Below are 20,137 nucleotides of genomic sequence, written 5' to 3' on the forward strand. Positions count from 1 at the left end.
GGCTTCGTGGGTCCTTTGGTTTTCTTGACGTCCACGCACACCGAATACGATGACGACTTTGACCTCCCTTCGCTTAACTTCGCTTTGCCGTCGGCGCGGAGCCGAAATGGGCGCGTCGTATCTTCCAAACCATTATCTGTGTTTGTTCCGCCCTTCAAAAATTTGGGTCCACCTTGTGCGCATGCGCCCACACTTTCCACCCTTTCCTGGTTTAAACAATGTGATCGTTGATATTTTGTTGGCAGACGTTTAGATTCGCGTGATTTTTATTTTATTTATTTGTATTTAAAAAAAAAAAAAAAACGTTCCTCCGCTTCGATTCGCGTGCAAAGCTTGGCAAAATGTCGGCGGACGCCGTGAACATCCAAACACAGGTGGAGTCTGTGCTAAGTGCGCTGGTCAAAGTGGCCACGGCGGAGTTGGCCAAATTGTTCGAGAGCAGATACTGGGCCTCGGCCGCCAGCGTGCAAGCGGGCCAGGACGGCGACGGGAACGAGTCTCCGGCTAGATTGCCGTGTGGCGAGAGAACCCGCAGCATCGGCGTGCAAGTGGACGAAGATATCCAGCCGGCGCTCAAGCTGCATAGTAGGTTGCTTCCTGAAGTCATGCAACTTGCATTTTTTAATTTTTTTTTTGGGATCAATGTTTAGCCTGCAGCCTACCGTGGGACCCATTGACTGCTAGAGTCGCATGCATGCACAACTGCAATGAATATTGTTTTTTTGTTTTGTTTTGCGCACTCATGCAAAAGGAATGTGACCAACACCGTCCTCCCCCTCCCCCCTCCTCCTCTCCTTGTTGCTTCCAGATGGCGACTGTTCGAGGAGATGCGAAAAGCAGCAGGAGGCGCAGGGCTGTCGCAGTGTTCCTCTTGCCGGAGATCATCCACAAGTCAAGGTGATGTCGTGGCTTGTGAAAAGCTGGAGCTCTTGGAAATCGGAATCTGAGCACACACACTTGGCGTTTTCCATGTCGACTACTACTACTATCAGGAGGCCATCATGTTTTTTGCTTTGTTTCCTGAAGCAGGCGGTGGCCGAGCTGAGCACCCTCGAAACAGATTGTGGGCCACAGACTGATGCTACATTGGATGGTAAGGAAAACACATGGCCTGATACCTCACTTTTTCCAGACTGAGTACAAGTACAAGCTTCCTCCACACAAGCAGTCTTCAAATCTTGAAGGTTCCGTGGGTTTCTTTTATGGACCTTGAGTTTCGGTTGGTTCCATAGATTTTCCATTTGATTTGATTCAAGTCACGTGATTGGCTGGGCCATTCTAGCAGCTTTATTTTGTTCTTCTTTGAAACCAATTGAGCGTTTCTTTGGCAGTACGTTTTGGATCATTATCCTGCTGAAACGTCCACCCTCGTTTCATTTTCATCATCTTCGTAGATGGCAGCAGATTTTTATCAAGAATGCCTCGGTACATTGACCCATTCATCCTTCCCTCGATAATGTGAAGTTTACCAGTACCATTTTCTGAAAAGCAGCCCCACACCATCATGTTCCCACCTCCGAACTTCCCTGTTGGTATGGTGTTTTTAGGGTGATGTGCAGTGCCCTTTCTCCTCCAAACGTGGTGTGCATTATGGCATCCAAACACATAAATTTTGCTTTCATCCGACCAGATTATATCCTCCCAGTATTTAACTGGCTTGTCCAAATGTTATTGAGCAAACTTGACACGAGCTTTGACGTGTTTTTCTTTCAGCAATGGTGCGCGGTGAGCGTGCATACAGGCGTTCCCTATTCCCCATTAGTGGAATACGCTAATACGCTTGCTGAATTCTGCTTCACAATGATAATGTGACCGCCACATTGAAGGAATCAAACGCGACGTTGTGATGAACACTTGGCTGCCATAAGATTCCGTGATATGGCCAAGGACCAATCAGAGCAAAGCTGTTTTACATACTTGAATTAAGAATAACAGCGATCATATCAGAGCGGAGCTTATTTACATATCAAATATTAATGAGAAATCCCGTCACCTCAACTGCCAGGTCTAAAAGAAGAACTAGAATACCTTGAAAAAGGGCATCCTGAGCTTTTTCAACCCAAATTATCTTGCAAACCTGATGAAGGGACCTCAACCGTAGAAAAAGAGGAAAAGAATTCATCGCATGGGCCCTTTAAGTAAATGACTGAAGAATATAACGTATCATTAAAACCACTTTTTTCCATTTGCAGATCAAAGATGTGGGCTTCGACCAAGTCCACCAGCTAAGCAGAAACCTCCTGCAGTTCAGCCCGATCCGCACGATGAAGTCTCGTTGATTTGTCAGCCGGACAGCTCCAAGAAGCCTGTTAAACAAGAGCCTCATCAAGCCTGCGCGAGCACGGCCAAGGGTAGCGCCTACAGCCCGTCCGTTTGCGACGGAGCTGTGACTCCGGCACCGGTTGGCCTTTGGGAACACGTGCCCGCGCCAAAGGAGACGAAAAACCCCCTCCAGATGAAGCTGAAACTCTCCTCGTTGGACCAAAAGCTGAGGAGGAGTGCATGTGCGGTGCAACTAGTCAACGTGCTCACTGCAGCAGAGATGGAGGGGAAGATTCAGGAGAGCGGTCAAAAGAGGTGGCCCGTGCCGAAAGATTTGCGTCGCCACCAAGGCATACACACGGGCCACCGTCTTTGCTGCTTCACACCGTGCGAAAACGGCATTTGGCGACTACAAAACGTCATTGGCCACTCCCGCGACGGCTACACCTGCGGCGCCTGTGGCGAAACATTCAAACGGCGCAAGATTCTCCGCCGGCACGAGCGCTTCCACACCGGTGAAAAGCCATACTCGTGTTCCAAGTGTTCCAAGACATTTGCGCTCAGGAAGAGCCTCCGCCGACACATGAGATTCCACACGGGGGAGAGGCCGCACCAATGCGCACACTGTGGCAAAAGCTTCCGCCTGCGAGAAAATCTAAAAGCGCACCTGAGATTTCACACTGGGGAAAAGCCTTACCAATGCACCTTGTGTGGGAAGATGTTCAGGATCCAGGGGAACCTGGACAGACACAAACTCACCCCGTGTGGAATCTTTGTGCCGTCATTCCGGACCATCGCTGGCGTGTAGCCGGCGCTCCTACAGCCCCTTCGCACGCCACTAAACTTACTCGTCAAAACTGGCGTTTTCCCGTGACGTTGGTTCAGGAAGGCGACTCGGTTTGCAAAGGGGTGCGGAAGTTAAGATGAGGATTTTGGGAAAATATTCCCAATGGAAACTTTTCATGGGAACTAACTGGGATTTGAGGGTCATTGAATGGAGATGTATGACCGTCAAGCATGAATATAAACACTTTGTTCTGCCACAAACAGACATTCATGCAAAGTAAATGCCCACATACGGGGGGTAGCATTACAGTACCTTAAGTGCTGCTTTTTTATTCCCCACTTCGTACTCGTGGTGGTATACCACTGCACTTGCATGAAATGTGGTTATTTTAGACCTTGATGATGCTCAAATACAATAGAAATTCCCTATAAATTCACTGCCATTGACAGCTGTTGAAGTCAAATATCCATGTTAACATGGAGGCCTGGCAGTCAATGAATGAAGAGGCAATCGTCACTTCTGTAAGATTTCGGGTCTCGTCGCATTTATTCCAACAAATTCCTGATAATTCCCTTTGGAAGTTTCCAACTTTGTAATTGAAATGTTGCATTCCCGACGGCAACTACGTGGAAGGGAATAATAAAAAGCCAGGGCTATGTAAAGTTTAACACAGCAATGTCCAGCAAAGGTGAGTTCTGTTGCATCTCTGATGTGACCATTTTACAGAAACTGTGTTAAAAGGGCTTTTCATGGTTGCTTGTACCGTTCGCTACCTCAGACTGCAAACAGTATGAAGGTTCCATTAAAATGTTGCAAGGTTTTTTTTTGGGGGGGGGGGGGGTGTATTTTAATTATTTGATTTTAAAATAAAACAAACACTGAAGTTCTGTTATTTCATACAGAGATGATCTGCTTTTTGCGACTAGATGGAGCCCTCTCAGGTTCTACTACACTTGCTAGTAGGAGAGGATTTCGAGGTCGTAGATGTATACATCCCTGTTGATCCCTTGTTTTTGTATTGGCTGAATAAGAAAAAAAAATGGTGGACCTTCATCCTCGGCAGCGACTTGTCAGAAAACACCAAACATAAGGTGCACCTTAACCATCTGTTGATCCAATAGAAACACAGTGAGCAATGCTATTGCTGTTGCACTACGTCATGCTGAGGGATGTCTAATATTGTAGTTGTTAACATGTCCTAGTGTGATGCAGTGACAGACACGACGGGCATGTTCAGATATTGCCACATTTTCAGCTCTTGTATTGGGAAGCAGAGCACATGTTCCTTGCATTTGATGTTTAAATTTTGTCTTTTTTGGCCCTCTTGTTTAGTTTTGTGATAACGTTAGTGTGTGCCATGCCTTTATGATACGCTACAGCCTGTTTGACCAAGAGTCGTGTCTATATACTTAAAAGGCTATTTGTCTTATTTTTTTGCTATTTTAAAGCCCTTTTTTTTTCCATAGTTATGATTACCGATTATGTGTGATAGTCTTTCTATCCTTGAGTTTAAGAATAAAAGAACTACTGACTTTTTACATGTCTAATCATTTGTATAGCAGTGATTTCTGGAAGCCATACAAGCAAAAAAAAAAGAACATTACTGAAAAGTATCCAGCCTTTTTGCATTTTATTTTGTTACAGTTTGTGATTAAGTCATATCGCTATCTTATTGGACAATATTGAGGAAAGAAACAATCTTTTGTGCCACTCTAAACGACCTCAATCTGGACCACATCATTTTATGTGGCCCGTGAAAGCAAATTATGTGCATCAACCGCCATGATTCTAGCTGAAATCTGTACCAAAATTGCAAATTCTCATATGTAGTAAATAACGTTGAGATATTTTTGTCACCAAACCCCTTTTTACAGTAACATGATCATAGTTAAACTGTTACCCTTGACTTCCGATTCCAAAATTAGCTATCCATCAATTTGTTGTGACGTAACAATATGAGGAGATTAAACATATGGTTTCACAGTCGCCCATTGAGTAATATAAAGTTAAAATAAATTACAGTAGATGTACTGTTAAAGTTCAATGAGATACTACAATCCATAATACACTAGTATACTATTAAAATAAATGATGGTAGATGCACTGTTAAATTACAGTGACAGTGCCCAAAAAAACAGTACTATAACGTTAAACTCAAATTACTGTAAAATAACTAAATTACTGGCGTCTGCTTCTCTGCTGCCAGCAAATTTATTATTTTTTATATTTTTTTTAAACAGGGTAGCCTACAGAAGGTTCAAAGGATGGATTTTATACTGCCCAAAGCATTGCTCCAATTCGTTGTGTATAGCATCCCAATTAGCTATCCTTGAGAAGTGGCCGTCTTATCTTACTTTCAAGGTCGGCCAGGCGCGCCATTCCTGGAAGTGATTATCTGCCTCAAAGATTTGGGTTTCGTCGCTACGATGGAATTCCTGTTGGTTACATCCAACAAGCATTCACACCTAAGGACAATTTTTAGTCGTCAATTAACCGAAGTACCTTTACATGCATCGGGGAAAACCCCACACAAGCGCACAGAGAACATGCAAACTCTCCACGCACAGGGAGGGGGAATATTGGGTACGTTCCGAATTAGACAAGGGGAAGCCAGGCCGTAGCTGCAAAGCAACTCGTCAGTGTGCGGATGATATGAACAAAGGACACGGTCGTAAATGACTTTCACTTGCATCTTTTATTCATTCTACCAGTATGTACAGAAGTATGACAAAAACAATACACTTCTAACTAAAGATGCAAAATACATTGTTGCTCTGCTTCCAGTCTAGTAAAGCAGGAGTTTCTGAACCCGGACTTCATTCACAATGTTAGACGATTTTAAAAAGCTGAGAGAACAAAGGGCTCGTCCCCTTCAGGTAGAATACCACCCGTTTCTCTGCAGATGCTCGTAAAAGAGTAGAAAATCAGTCACCATTGTCTGCTGCGTAACTATTTTATAAACCACTCAACTTCCTGCTATTCTTTCAAGCGGCAGTAGTTGCCTCATCAAGGTTAGATCCTCCCGCTTATCTCACTCGCCATGTTTTTCTCTGGAAATAAACTACACTATAGTCGTTGCTTGTCTGTACAGCTGCACCCAATACTGTAGGCATGTGCAACCTTGAACAATCGAACCTCCCATTTGAAGCTCTTTCACACAGTACAGTTGTTTGTTTTCTACTTAGTAAGAATTGCCGAGAGCTGCATTGTAACGTTTATTCCCGAGGTACATAAAAAAATATGTATACGCCAACAACAATACAGGAGTCCGGCATTCTTTATTTTCAGGTATCTTTGACAACAGATGAACACTTTCTGACTACTTTTACTTTTGAATGCAGCATGAAAATAAATGCTTTTAAAGCTCCTTTTCCACAAGCAGCTTTTCAATGTGGTTGGCGACACTGCTGACATTTTGTTCCATCCCATTCCCATGTTGGTGTATAATGTCAAAAGAATGACACAGACTAGTGGCGGCAGTTGTCACATCTATCAAACAACTGCACTAAGTTCCATTTGAATGGAATATTCTCTTTCAAAAGATAGTTTCTATATGCATTCCCTTAGTGCAAGTAGTCCTTTATATTATAAAAATGTTTAGTTCGCAAAGATCAGCAAGGAATGTCTAACTGTACTAACAGCACACTGAAACGTCATTCAAACCAAGGAAGGGATTTTTCAGCCAACTAGTGAACAACAGAAATCTATAAAGTCTCTTGTTTTATGTACAAAACACAGACCATCTATAAATAACACATCACAGTCATCTGTTTGCTAAACTCCATCCATTTTCCATCTTACGCCATACTCAACACATATCCCAGCTGACTTTAGGCAAGAGGCGGACTACACCCCGGGCTGGTCGCCAGTCAAAGTCACAGGGAACATATACAAAGACAGACAACCATTCACATTCACACTGTGACCGTGACGCAACCGAACCCACACTGCCTAGACTGAAGTCAGGCAAGTCAACTAAACTAATAAACTCTGATTACAGAAAAACAAATGCAAATTTTCAGAGCACAAGAAATAAATGTTTTTTTTTGGGTTTTTTTTCAAGGACATCATTAAAGTCCACACACAAATTTGCGTTGAACAACACTGGATGCATCAAAGAACTCCAGGTGCCTCACTACAGGATATATATATTCCTATTCAGGAGTTTATAGCGCACCCAAAAAATGTCAGCCTTCTTGAATTATCCTAAACAGTAACAATGTCCATGTTGCAGTGCGACAACAGTCGATAATGCCGTTTATTTTACCGTTCCCATGGTCTGACTCCTGATGGAGCACCACGCCTTGAAAATATCACTGGTTGGGAGAAGAGAGGAAAAAAAAGTTGTGCTGTATAATAGGCTCACATCTATGCTAAGGTTTGGTTTCTATTTTGCAGGTGAATCACAAACTCACCTGCAGTGAGAGGCCACACACTCGTTGCTGCAGTATTCTTTGTCCCAGTCTTCGCTCTCCACCGCTGGGTTTGTGCAGCCGGACCTCACGCACATGCACGGCACAGTGGTGTCCTCGCACGACTCGTTCACCTCCATCTCACCCTGAAAAATAAGGTGGCAAAGTTGTTAATGTAGTGGCTATAATGGCTAATGTGTATAATGTTTGTCAGCTAGAAAACGCCATCCGTCAGAGGTGCTGTTCTCAAACGGTTTTGCTGGGATTTTGTGTAGCTAAAACAGATCATCTTTGATTAGTTATCAGTAATTCGCATTTGCCAAACAACAAACCATGACATTTTTGTGCTGATTCAATTGTCTGAAATTTCATTCAAAAGCCTATTATCCTTATCCCTAACTTTTGTTGAGTAGAGGTATGTCTTCTCATTTTTTGGGGGGCGGGGGGCAGTTGGCAACTTATTCATAATGTACATTATCACCACCTACAGTGCAGTGAAAAGTATTGGCTCCTTTTTGCATAGTTTCTATACTTTAAGAACATCAAAGAAATGTAAACATCAGTAAAAGATAGCTAAATATTAAAGTGGTGGTAAAACAATGAGGCAAAAACACAGAAAATGCTCGAAACAAATGGCTCCAAAGGTAGACAAACTACAGAAGCACAATATATTCCTTGGCAGATAGGATAACAACACACCAGGAGGATGTGGTTGCTTTGTCAATGTGTAAATGATTGATTATTCTCATTGTTGGCTGTGAAATATACATAAAAAATACATTTTCGACAATAAAAACATTGTTAAGGAGCCTCTGTGATTATTTTCATGATAGCCATTATGTGTAATGCTCTTTTTGACATAGAATTTACTTTTCCTATTTGGTCCATTTCTGGTTCAATGGTTATTGGTATACTTTTCATTCTTGGTAACCTTCCAAGCAAGCCAAGGGAAAAAAGGAAATCACACTTGTGGAGCTCAGGCTTTTTTGACTGTTGAGGCATATCATTTACCAAGAAACTTGGGTTGAAGTCCAAATTGTGTGACATTTGACTTTGTACTTTACATATGTCAAGCAAACCAACAGGCACAAAACCAAAATAAATATGTACCTCTTCAGAAGGCAGCCCCTCTGAGATGACCTCCTCATCATGCTGACCTGCTGACTCGGCAGAATTCACCACCTGCACTGCTGGCGGAAGTGTGGACGCAAACGCTGTTGACGCCACTGTAGCCGCGGCGGGGATGATGATGGGCCGAGTGTCTTTTCTCTGCAAAGAGGAGGGAACTATTTTTATCTGAAGCGGAGGCGGAGGGGCAGCAGTGACGGACACGGGGAGTCCCGCCGCACTTCCTCCCTCACGAGGCTTGGCCTGTAGCAACCGCGGCGGCGCTGGCGCCATCTGTTGGAGCGGTGGCGGCGGGGGTGCATTCTGCATCTGTTGCAGGGGAGGCGGCAGGCGCGGGCCGCCGGACACCACGAGGGTGGGTTGCAAAGTATGGATGCCGCCAGGCAGCAGAGTGACAAACTGGCCCCCTGCCTGAAGCATGTGTTTTGGGATTAGGATCTTGGTGACGGTCTGGGTGGATGGGACCGCGGCTGCTGGGGCCGGTGCTGGTTTGTTTGCGCCCGTGCGGGAACGCGTTGCCCTCTCCGGTATATCCAGAATGATGTTTGAGGCACAAATGTTTGTGATGGTGTTTTCTTCGAGGTTATTTGCTGGACGGACGACCTGATGACTAGCAGGTTCACTGACATCAGGTTGAGATGGCGACGGTGCGGTCTCCACCTCATTACAGGTGGGCTGAGGTGTGAGAGGAGATGGAAAAACATTATAATAATGGACTGCACAGATAACACTTTTCTAGACACTCAAAGACTCTTTACAATTGCACACAATCATTCACTCCACAGTCGCATCTGGTTATTGCAAGCTACTTGTGTAGCTACAGTCTGACAGATGCGTGGCTGCCATTCTGCGCCTACGGCCCGTCCGACCACCACCAAACATCCAACTACATTAATTTGTAGACTATGTGGTTTAAGTGTCTTGCCCAGGGATACGAACCCGCTAGCCACCGGTTGCAGGGTACGCTATTAGCCTCTGCGCCACGCCACCCATAGATTAATTTAATTAAGAAAATCAAGGGGTTGAACACCTGCTGAATCAACAATCTTACCTGTGACAGTTGATTCGCTCGATAAGCTGCCAGAGCTTTTAAATACTCCCGATTGGCAGTATCAGTCTTTTTTTTATACACCTAAAAGAAACACAGCAAGTGAGTTAAGTACATCCATACAGTTGACCCCTACAAGTGTAATGTTCGTCATGCATGACATTAGTTAAGTTTTTTAAAAATGTTCGTTTATTGTTATATCACCACATAATAGGACTGATGATTACAAATAGGTGAATTGTGATAATGAATTGTGATGATGAACCAGATAAGGAGCTTATTGCAAGGTAGGAGGGGGGCCATTAAGCGCAATAAGGCTGAGTCTACAATAATAAAAACAGAAAAGCAAGCACAAGCAGTTAGCTCCTTCTTCATGTTCATTTCCTACACTCTTTATTCAAGTTAAATTTCAGAGTACAATTTATTGTTTTTAAGTTATACTATCAACAGCTGTATAATTGTCAATAATGTGAAAATGGTACCGTCATTTATCGTGTATAAGGCACATCTTTTCCCCAAAAAAATTGTCAAAAGTCAATAGTGCGCATTATACATAGGTATAGGGGAAAATGGAAAAAAACTTTTCACATTTTATAAATTTATGCCGCCATTTAGAGGTTATGAAAAAGCTGTACATTTTCATTCCAATATGCCACCGCCACCTAGAGGTTATGAAAAAGATGTAGCCTACACTTTCATTCCAATAGGACAGGGGGGTACGTATGACTGCATATATGTACAATTGTGCTCATCAGTTTACATACACTGGCAGAATTCGTTTTTTTTGTTTGTTTGCTTTTTTAATACGACTGGTGACTGAACAACAACCATCATTAATTTCTTTATAGTTATGTTTTGTTTAATGATAATGCTTTTCTGAAATGCTTGACAGTTTAATTTTGAATCCCATTAAAAATAAAATTATATGTGTTGGACCTTCATGTTTTTATAGAATTTTACCCATATTATAAATTCTGCCTGGGAAATCAAACAATGAAAACTGTGTTTTCTCATTTATTAAATAAAAGTACGGCTGTGAATTTCAAAATAAGAGCAAGTAAATAAAAAGAAAGTATTACGTGTTCCAATAAAGTGCTTAACTTCAGAATCATTATTTGAAAAAAAACGAACAAAATACAGATCATACTTCATGTTGTGATCATCTGGGTAGGAACAAAATCATGCATTGTAAAAATGCATTACACATAGGTAGAAGGGTTTTCCAGAATTTTTAGTTCAACTTTGGGGGGGTATATTATACATGGGTGCGCATTATACACGAGAAATTTCAATACTTAAAATTTGGCTGGATAATTAACCCTTTTAAAATCATGGGGATCACCGGTGACACCGCGGCATGTGTATTTCAAATTACTGTAACTCCTCGCTACTTCGTACAATTTTAATCATTCAATAGATAAACATTACCAGGCGTTTTAATAAATATATCTATTATTATTTCTTAGCAAGGAGTTAAGGTAATTTGAAATACACTTGCGCCGCAGTGTCACCGGTGATCCCTATGGTTTTAAAGAGTTAAAGGGGAAGCTTGCAAATTTAAAAAAAAAAAAAAAAACTTTTTGTCATATTTGTTACAACAGCCATTATGACTTGATAGTAGTACATAATCATTTGTGAAAAATCAGCTGTCTCTGGCACCGTTTTTTAATGTTTTATATTAATGTCCTAAAAGTCTTTTTCAAACAAATATTTACTGTAATTATGCCTTTACCACTACGTTAGCATAGGTTAGTAATGTACTATGCCGCATTCGGACTTCCGTACAAATTCGGGTTACATCAGCACCCTCCTGTATAAAACAAATCGCAGGCCCACTCGCATCCTGGAAAGAATCGTGCTCAACTTTAGTGTTTCCAATGTAAGTAAGGAAGAAATTAAAATGAGCAATTTAAATTAACTATCCTCAAAAACAGACGAATAAAATATGCAAGGCTGTGCACACCTGTTTCTGTTCTTCGGCCAGACTGTCCCACATGGAAGCCACAATTTTTGACACCTCTCCAAAAGAAGCGTTTGGATTTTGGCCCTTGATGGCAGCCTGGGTGTCTTTAAAGAAAAGAGCATATGCAGAAACTGGCTTTTGCGGCTCATTGGGGTCTTTCTTGGGCCGGCCTGTTTTGGAGACTGTAGCTGATGTGGTCCTTTTGGCTGTCGCCAGGGAGATGGAGGACTGGACAGCTGGATGGGAGAGGACCAAGGATGAGGATAGAGACATGGGGGAGTCTACCAGCACACTCCTCTGTGAGAAAGACAGATCAGAGAGCGTGATTTAGCTGCAGTACCAGTGGGAAAACATGTTACATCATGGTGGTAGTGAATACTCTTTCACTCAAACTCAACACAATTGATGATGTTCCGTTCTGTTCCGCCGCCCTGTGCTTCATGGAGAAATGGCTTTGTGAACGCATCCCCGATGGCGCTGCAATGCTTCCGGGCTTCCAACTACACCGGGCAGACAGAGTCATGAAGTTATCGGGGAAAACAAAAGGCGGCGGGATATGCTTCTATATCAACGAAAAATGGTGTACCGACATCACTGAGCTCAACACACACTGCAGCCGGACTTGGAGTCGCTGTTTTTGAAATGCAAGTCATTCGCACTCACAGGTGTCTACATTCCTCCTAAAGCTAACATAAATGTCGCACTGCTAACGCTCGCTGAACAACTAAACGAACTAAAAAAAAAAAAAAAAAAAAACACCCAGATTCACCCCTGATTATTCTTGGAGACTTTAACAAAGCTAAACTCAACCACAAACTCCCTAAATACAAGCAGCACATTGACAGGGAAAACAACATTCTAGACCACTGCTATACTACGCTAAATGACACATACCGTGCTATCCCCTGTGCAGCCCTGGGCTCGACTGATTAGTGCTAAATTCACTTAATACCAACATACAGGCACAAACTTAAATGTGTGAAGCCTGTGATGAAAACAGTAAAGAAGTAGACCTATGAAGCAAAGTTAAAATTTCAAGACTGTATAGACTGCACAGATTGGAGTGTCTCTGAAACTTCAACGGCAGCCTGGATGAATATACGGACTGTGTCACATCCTATATCAGTTTCTGTGAAGATGTGTGTGCATCAACAAAGACATTTCGCACGTTCAATAACAAGCCGTGGTTCACTGCCAAACTTCAGCAACTTTGCCAGGCTAAAGAGGACGCCTATCGAATTGTGGATAGAGCCATGTATAATTGCGCTAGAAACCAGCTGACTAAAGAAAGTTACATCACAAAGAGAAATTATGCAGAAAAGCTGGAAAAACTGTTTACCGCTAACAACTAAGTCAGTCTGGCGTGGATTACAATCGCTAACCAAGCAGAGAACAATAAAGGACTCTAAGACTTGAAAAGGACACTTTCACACCCCACACCAACCCAGTCGCACCACCTACCACCATCACACCTCTGACTCCCCCACCTGCGTTGACCATCCACGAACAGGATGTGAGAGGCATCTTCAAACAACATCAAGATCAACAAAGTGGCGAACCCAGACCTTCTGTCCCCATCCTGCCTCAAAGTCTGCAAGGACCAGCTAGCTCCAGTCTTCACACAGATCTTCAATAGATCTCTGGAACTGTGTGAAGTACCATCCTGTTTCAAACCCTCCACAATCCTCCCAGTCCCCAAGAAACCTGCAATCTCGGGTCTGAATGACTATAGGCCTGTCGCCCTGACATCTGTGGTTATGAAGTCCTTTGAACACCTCATGCTGGACCACCTCAACAGCCTCACAGGTCCACTGTTGGACCCCGTGCAGTTTGCATAACGAGCAAACAGGTCTGTGGATGACGGATGGGACTGCACTTCATCCTAGAACACCTCGACGGCATGGGGACCTACGAGAGGATCCTGTTCGTGGACTTCAGCTCTGCGTTCAACACCATCATCCCTGAACTCCTCTCCTCCAAGCTTCTCCAGCTCATCGTCCCGCCTGCCATCTCCCAGTGGATTTACAGCTTCCTGACGGGCAGGACACAGCAACACCAGCACTGGGGCGCCCCAAGGATGTGTCCTGTCTCCGATGCTCTTCTCTCTCTACCCAAACGACTGCACCTCAATGCACCCGGCTGTCAAACTCCTGAAGTTTGCAGACACCACAGTAATCGGCCTCATCAAAGATGGTGACGAGTCTGCACACAGACAAGAAGTGGGGCGGCTGGAGCTGTGGTCCGGCCAACACAACCTGGAGCTGAACACGTTCAAGACTCTAGGGATGATCGTGGACTTCAGGAGTCATCCTTCGCCACAGCTGCCCCTCACACTGTCCAACTGCCCTGTGTCAACCGTTGAGACCTGAGAGTTCCTGGGAATTACAGTCTCTCAGGACCTGAAGTGGGAAACCAATATCAACTCCATCCTCAAAAAGGCCCAGCAGAGGATGTACTTCCTGCGGCTTCTGAGGAAGCACAGCCTGACACAGGAGCTGTTGAGGCAGTTCTACACAGCAGTCATCAAATCGGTTCTGTGTTCATCCATCACAGTCTCGTTTAGCGCTGCCACAAAAAAGGACAAACTCCAACTGCAACGGACAATCAAAACTGCTAAAAAAATAAAGTAAAAAATTGTCGGTAGCCCCCTACCCACTCTTGAGGACTTGCACGCTGCCTGAACTAAAAGAAGAACATGCAAAATCCTCTTGGATCCTCCACATCCTGGTCACCACCTCTTCCAGCTCCTTCCCTCAGGTAGGTGCTATCGAACAATACAACCTAATACTAGCAGACATTCCAACAGCTTCTTCCCTCTTGCCATGAACTTCTTTAACAGTTAACTTACAATTCCATTGCAACATGCTGCCAATTTTGCCTTGAGATTGTTGTCACATCTCTGTCGGGCCAATTATACATTATTCCCGCACTTACTGTACTAGTCTTGCCACTCTGCAATCTCTATTTGTGTTGGTGACAAATACTGGCCACTCATGTGCTTGAGAAGTTTCTGCTCCATTGCACATTTGACACCTGTTCCAGAATACCGCACTACTCGTCACTTTAAACTGCTTAAATTTCTTGAAGTCTCTGCGCCATTTGCACAATGGTCAATGTACCAGATTATCGCTCTAGTAGTCATTTCAAACTGCTCTAAATTGCAAGAGGACGGCATCATTTGCACAACTGACAAAAAAAAGAAATAATAATAAATAAATAAAAAATCAGCATTACCACATTACTGGTAACCTTTCATTGGTCACTGACTGTCCGTACTGTGTTTTTATGTCTCAAAAGCATTTTCTGTCAAATGGCTGTCTGTTGTCGTACTAAAGTGGCTCCAACTACCGGAGACAAATTCCTTGTGTGTTTTTCACATACTTGGCAAATAAAGATGATTCTGACTTCTGATTCTAATGTCTGACTTCTGATCAAGAGCCATTTTGTTGTTGAACGCAACTTTTTAATCAGTTGTGTTTCTTCTCCTTTGTCCTCTCAATGTCATTGAAAATGAAGCCCTGCGTTCAATGAGCTTTCGAGGTTTAAATAAAGCTTTGAAATGGTGGTAATATTTAGGCATAAAAGGCTTCTCACCTTGAAGTCATCCATGTCCTCATCTTGTAAGGAGCCAGCTGGAGACGGTGTCGCGGACAGTGGCGGTTCTGAGGTGCCGGTGGGAGGTCCTACACATTCTTCTCCTAGACCCAGCGCCAACTCTGTCTGGTTAATGGTAGAGAGCTGACCGCTTCCTAAAAGACCATGAGTGATGTCGGCGAGTTGAACATCAATGGTCATTGGGGACGTGCTGCTGAAATGGGAGCCGCTGCTGTTGCCCAACTCCTGCGGCAAGATTATACGATAAGTAGGAAAAAAGCACAGTCAGGTAAAGCAACGGCTAAAAAGGCCAAAGCAGTTTTAAAGCAGTCATGTAACTTACATTATGTTTGTAATCTTATTAGAGAAATTATGATTCTGACAGAGCGGCATGCTTTTCTATTGATTGCCTTTTTGTACAGCATTGATGGTGTCTATACAGTGGTGTGAAAGAGTGTTTGACCCCTTCCTGATTTCGCTCTTTTTTTTTTTGCACATTTGTCACACTTAAATGTCTCCTATCATCAAACAAATTTAAATATGAGTCCAAGACAACACAAGTCAACACAAAATGCAGTTTTAAAATGAATTATTTCATTAAGGGAGAAACATAATCCAAATCTACATGGTCCTGACGGAAAAAGTGATTGCCCCCTAAACCTAATAACTGGTTGGGTCACCCTTAGCTTGCAATCAAGCGTTTGCGATAACTTGCAATGAGTCTCTTACAGCGCTGTGGAGGAATTTTGGACCACTCAAGAGAATTGGAGAATTGCTGTAATTCTGCCACATTTGAGGGTTTTAGACCATAAACCGCCTTTTCAAGGTCATGCCACAGGATCCAAGTAGGATTCGGGGCAGGACTTTGACTAGGCCACTCCAAAGTCTTCATTTTGCTTTTCTTCAGCCATTCAAAAGGTGGACTGATGTGTTTTGGATCATTGTCCTGCTGAAGGACCCAAGTTCGCTTCAGGTTGATGTCACGAACAGATGGCCGGACATTCTTCTTCTTGGTAGACAGCAGAATTCATAGTTCCATTTCTCACAGCAAGTCTTCCAGGTCTTGAAGCAGCCGCAGACCATCACACTACCACCACCATATTTTACCGTTGGTATGATGTTCTTTTTTTCCTGAAATGCAGTGTTACTATTACACCAGATGTAACTTTTGTCTTGTCAGACCACAGACTATTTTCCCAAAGGTCTTACGGATCCTCAAGATGTCTTCTGGCAAAATTGAGACGAGGCTTAATGTTCATTTTGCTCAGCGGTGGTTTTTGTCTTGGAACCCTGCCATGCAGCCCATCTCCCCCCCCCGTCTCTCTTTCTTATGGTAGAGCCATGAACACTGACCTTAACTAAGGGCTGTAAGGCTTGTTGTTCTTTGGATGTTGTTGTGGGGTCTTTTGTGACCTCCTGGATGAGTCATCTCTGCGCCCTTGGGGTAATTTTGGACCACTGTTCTATATTTTCACCATGTGGATAAAGGCTCTCACTGTGGTTTGCTGGAGTTCCAAAGCTTAAGAAATGACGATAACCTTTTCCACACCTGATAGATCTCAGTTACTTACTTTCTCATTTGTTCCTAAATTTCTTTAGTTCTCAGCATGATGTCTAGCTTTTCAGGACCTTTTGGTCTACTTTGTCAGGCAGGTCCTATTTCAGTGATTTCTTGATTGAGAACAGGTGTTGCAGTATCAGGCCTGGGTGGGGCAATCACTTTTTCCACACAGGGCCATATAGGTTTAGATTTTCTTTCACCCTTAATAATAAAACAAATTTAAAAACTGCATTTTGTGTTTACTTGTGTTGTCTTTGACTAATAAACAATTTTTGGTGAAGGGAAACATTTAAGTGTGACAAACATGCAAAAAACAAAAAACAAAAAAAAAACTGAAATCAGGAAGTGGGCAATCACTTTTTCACACCACTATACTTGCGGCGTGAATGTGGTGGTATTAAACAGGTAACAATTGTACAGCCAGCTGCTGCCTCATAGACATCCGGTATTCTCTGCGGCTCAAGTGAATAGCCAGGCCTTGATGTGAGAAAATAGGGACTGAAGCATTTTAATGAGGTGAAGTGCGTACCAATGATGAGGAGCTGAGCAGGGCTCCTCCGTTCGCCTGAGCCATGGTCCCCATGTTGAGATGTTCCAAGCCTTGGGAGCCGGTGTTTACAAACGGAGATGCAAAAGATGGATCATTAGCTCCCACCACCAGGTTGCTAACCAGGTTACGAGAATCCGAAGGTCCCACAGTGCCGTCTGACAACTCGAAGTGGGACACTGCTTCAGAAATACTGAGGGATGTGTCTGGGTCAAGTGAGATTGGCGGAATCTCAAAAACTTCATCTCCAAGGCTGGGGGTGTGGAAAGTCTGCTGTTATGTAGGAACAAAAAAGTTGTTCAGCAGTCAGAAATTGCTCACATTATGGAAAGCCATTTGGGTATTTCATTGATACCAAGTTTAAGGTCCAGGCCTTGACTATTAAGACAATTCAGCACACTAGTAGAATGACTGTCTTTCTTGTAACGTTTCTTCCCAATTGTACCGCCACTTTTAGTCTACAAGTACTCAATGAAACCTTACTCGTTAAGTGCTGTGCTGTACTAGTAACACTACAAGACCCAGGCATGTTTCACACACACAAGTTCCCTCCTGGGCCCTACTTGTAGAACCAAAGCGCCCACTAGTAGTTTAGGCTCTCTAGTAACATAGTTGTCCTACTGGTATCCCAAAGTTGTCCTACTAGTGCGTAATTATGTATTTATTTTTTCTGATTACTTGTAAAACACAGTCGTTCTACTGGGCGCTGAATTGTCTTACTTTCCAGAAAGCAAAGCAAAGCACATTTATATAGCGCATTTCATACCCAAAGTAACTCAATGTGCTTTACATGATTAAAAGCATTTAAAAACAAAGGGAAAAAAAAGTTTATAAAGATTTAAAACAAAGAGGAAAGAAATAAAATAAAAATACAATTAAAACAGCATAGAGTGCAAGAAATATCATTTAAAAGTGGAAATGCTCTAAAAAGCATGGGGGGGAAAAAAAAAAAAAAAAAAAAAAAAAAAAAAAAGAGTTTTTTTTTTTGACCCGGACTTAAAAACATGCACACACTGACGTCGCTTCTGTTGGCAACTTATTCCTTTTGTGTGTAGCATAATAGCTAAATGCTGCTTCACCATGTTTGCTTTGGACTCTGGTCTACTATTTGACCTGTGTCTGTCGATCTCAGAGCCCTACTAGGACCACTTCGGCATAACCACAAGTAAATGTTACTAGCACTACTATTGAAGCGCTAGATGTTAGCGATAATGTCACTAGTTGTACAAGTGGCAAGTAGGTTGCCAACCAATGAGCAGGGTTACTAGTTCACTAGTAGCACGTAGTTGTCGTAATGGTGAGGACAAATAAAGGGTGTACCAGTACATGGACCGTAAACTGGGTAATAAAGATATCGAATAAATGCTCATAGGACTTTACATGCACACATAAAATATATTATATCGTTCAAATGCGGAGTGAATGAAGGTAACTTTATTCGCTTACCTCGGTGGACAAAAAGTGATGAGCACCGCCACCTATAGTTAGATAACTATCGCTACCCTCTGAAAACTGAAACACAAGGTTGGCATTAAATGACAAAATGGACATAATGACATTTAGTCAAGGCTTCATCAGACTTGTATTAGCAAACAAATGCGTTTGGATTACCTTATGTCCCTCAGGGTATCCAGCATATGCTTGGCTGTCCAAAAACTCAGGATCAACATTTTGACCACAGCCGTCAGAAAGTCCAGAATAAAAATTAAGGTCCATTTTGAAGCAAAAATACTCTTAATAATCTTTACGTAAAAAAATACCGGATCAAATTCATTCATGGATGACCCAAACAATAACGAAAATGCTAGTAAATAGATATAGATAGCTAGCTAGTTAGCTAGCTAGCTAACTTAACCTTGCGCTATTATATGAAGACTTGGTAACGATGGTGATGTTAGGTTGACATCAGCCAGCCATAACGATCACTCGATGTTAAACAGATATTTTGTTGAACTCAAAATAACGTCTCGTGAGCGTAAAAGCTGCGGTGAGACAGGAAAACCATTGAATCAGGAGCCGGACAACGTTAACGGATTGCTAGTTCAGGGACCGTTGGAAAACAGTAACACAAGGAAATCCTCGCTTGGAATTTATAGAGCACGTGCGCCAGTTACGAATTGTAATTATATATTTCGAAGTCTCACATACGCCCCATTAAGAGTCTAATATGAAACAAGTAATGATGTTTTGTTTCGTTTTAGACTATACAGTATTGTATAGTCAGTAGGGCCGATTTGTTTCTTGAACGTTCAAAGGCACAGGAATCTTACTATTTTTTTCTTACTTCACGTCAAAACAACGAAATGTGTACCAATCCATTGACACGTTAATTATAATTACATTTCATAACAAAAAGGGGTGTGTGTGTTTTGCCTCTAATTACAACCACTACGTTCATTTTCATTGTATAAAAATTGGGTTAGCATGATGAAGACAGTGAGTACTTTATACCATGACACTGCCACTGTATTTTCTTCTTAAAAACATAACAACTGAGGTTTTATTTCACCAAGTGTGCTATTACGTTTTTGGGCTGGAGTGGGCCAAGAAAACCCAACTGTATTGCTAATGTCATGCAGAACATTAGGGTTTTTTTTTTTGTTGTTTTTTTTTTTTCAAAAGAAAATGTAAGTTTCCAGGCATAAAAGTGTGAACAAATGGGGGGAGGGGGTATTTAAGAAGAAAATAATAATATTTTTTTTTTTAGCAATCTGATGTTATCCAACATCCTTATTATAAACTGATAAACTACACTACTCACAAAAAGTTATTGGAAATTTCCAGATGAACCCAAAATGCACTTTAACCTTTACAGGGGAACTTTAATGCACCTTC

General features: G+C 42.5%; 2 protein-coding genes across 6 annotated transcripts; one reads left to right on the top strand and one right to left on the bottom strand.

The window, feature by feature from the left end:
* The first annotated feature begins 199 nt into the window (after nucleotides 1-199).
* On the top strand, nucleotides 200-4,585 carry si:rp71-1g18.1 (uncharacterized protein LOC559922 homolog). Of its 3 annotated transcripts, none has more exons than XM_061694930.1 (4): nucleotides 200-585; nucleotides 809-897; nucleotides 1,027-1,093; nucleotides 2,193-4,585. In XM_061694930.1, exons 1-4 carry the CDS (start codon nucleotides 342-344, stop codon nucleotides 3,068-3,070), a joined length of 1,278 nt encoding a protein of 425 aa, XP_061550914.1. In that variant the 5' UTR covers nucleotides 200-341; the 3' UTR covers nucleotides 3,071-4,585. The 3 variants fall into 3 exon arrangements, with proteins under 3 accessions (XP_061550914.1, XP_061550915.1, XP_061550912.1); XM_061694931.1 differs by having other exon boundaries at nucleotides 1,030-1,093; XM_061694928.1 differs by having other exon boundaries at nucleotides 809-1,093.
* A 1,140-nt stretch (nucleotides 4,586-5,725) lies between these two features.
* On the bottom strand, nucleotides 5,726-19,372 carry tox4a (TOX high mobility group box family member 4 a). 3 transcript variants are annotated; one of them, XM_061694925.1, is made up of 10 exons: nucleotides 18,914-19,372; nucleotides 18,749-18,814; nucleotides 17,285-17,572; nucleotides 15,195-15,440; nucleotides 11,999-12,100; nucleotides 11,601-11,897; nucleotides 9,641-9,721; nucleotides 8,572-9,264; nucleotides 7,465-7,607; nucleotides 5,726-7,365 (listed from the first exon to the last, which is right to left on the bottom strand). In XM_061694925.1, the coding sequence occupies exons 1-10, from the start codon at nucleotides 19,016-19,018 to the stop codon at nucleotides 7,308-7,310; spliced, it is 2,079 nt and encodes a 692-aa protein (XP_061550909.1). In that variant the 5' UTR covers nucleotides 19,019-19,372; the 3' UTR covers nucleotides 5,726-7,307. The 3 variants fall into 3 exon arrangements, with proteins under 3 accessions (XP_061550909.1, XP_061550908.1, XP_061550910.1); XM_061694924.1 differs by having other exon boundaries at nucleotides 17,285-17,575; XM_061694926.1 differs by lacking the exon at nucleotides 11,999-12,100 and having other exon boundaries at nucleotides 17,285-17,575.
* Between the last annotated feature and the right edge of the window lie 765 nt (nucleotides 19,373-20,137).

This window comes from Phycodurus eques, chromosome 13 (genome assembly GCF_024500275.1).
Source record: "Phycodurus eques isolate BA_2022a chromosome 13, UOR_Pequ_1.1, whole genome shotgun sequence".
Taxonomy (NCBI): domain Eukaryota; kingdom Metazoa; phylum Chordata; class Actinopteri; order Syngnathiformes; family Syngnathidae; genus Phycodurus; species Phycodurus eques.

Bases quoted from the DNA above. Each gene is read 5' to 3' on its own strand.
- si:rp71-1g18.1 (XM_061694928.1), top strand. From the start codon at position 342: ATGTCGGCGGACGCCGTGAACATCCAAACACAGGTGGAGTCTGTGCTA. The intron at 586-808 runs GTAGGTTGCTTC...TGTTGCTTCCAG, and splicing joins GCCGGCGCTCAAGCTGCATA to ATGGCGACTGTTCGAGGAGA. The intron at 1,094-2,192 runs GTAAGGAAAACA...TTCCATTTGCAG, and splicing joins GACTGATGCTACATTGGATG to ATCAAAGATGTGGGCTTCGA.
- tox4a (XM_061694924.1), bottom strand. From the start codon at position 19,018: ATGGACCTTAATTTTTATTCTGGACTTTCTGACGGCTGTGGTCAAAAT. The intron at 15,441-17,284 runs GTACGCACTTCA...ATCTTGCCGCAG, and splicing joins TGCTCAGCTCCTCATCATTG to GAGTTGGGCAACAGCAGCGG. The intron at 7,366-7,464 runs GTGAGTTTGTGA...TCTCCCAACCAG, and splicing joins TGTGTGGCCTCTCACTGCAG to TGATATTTTCAAGGCGTGGT.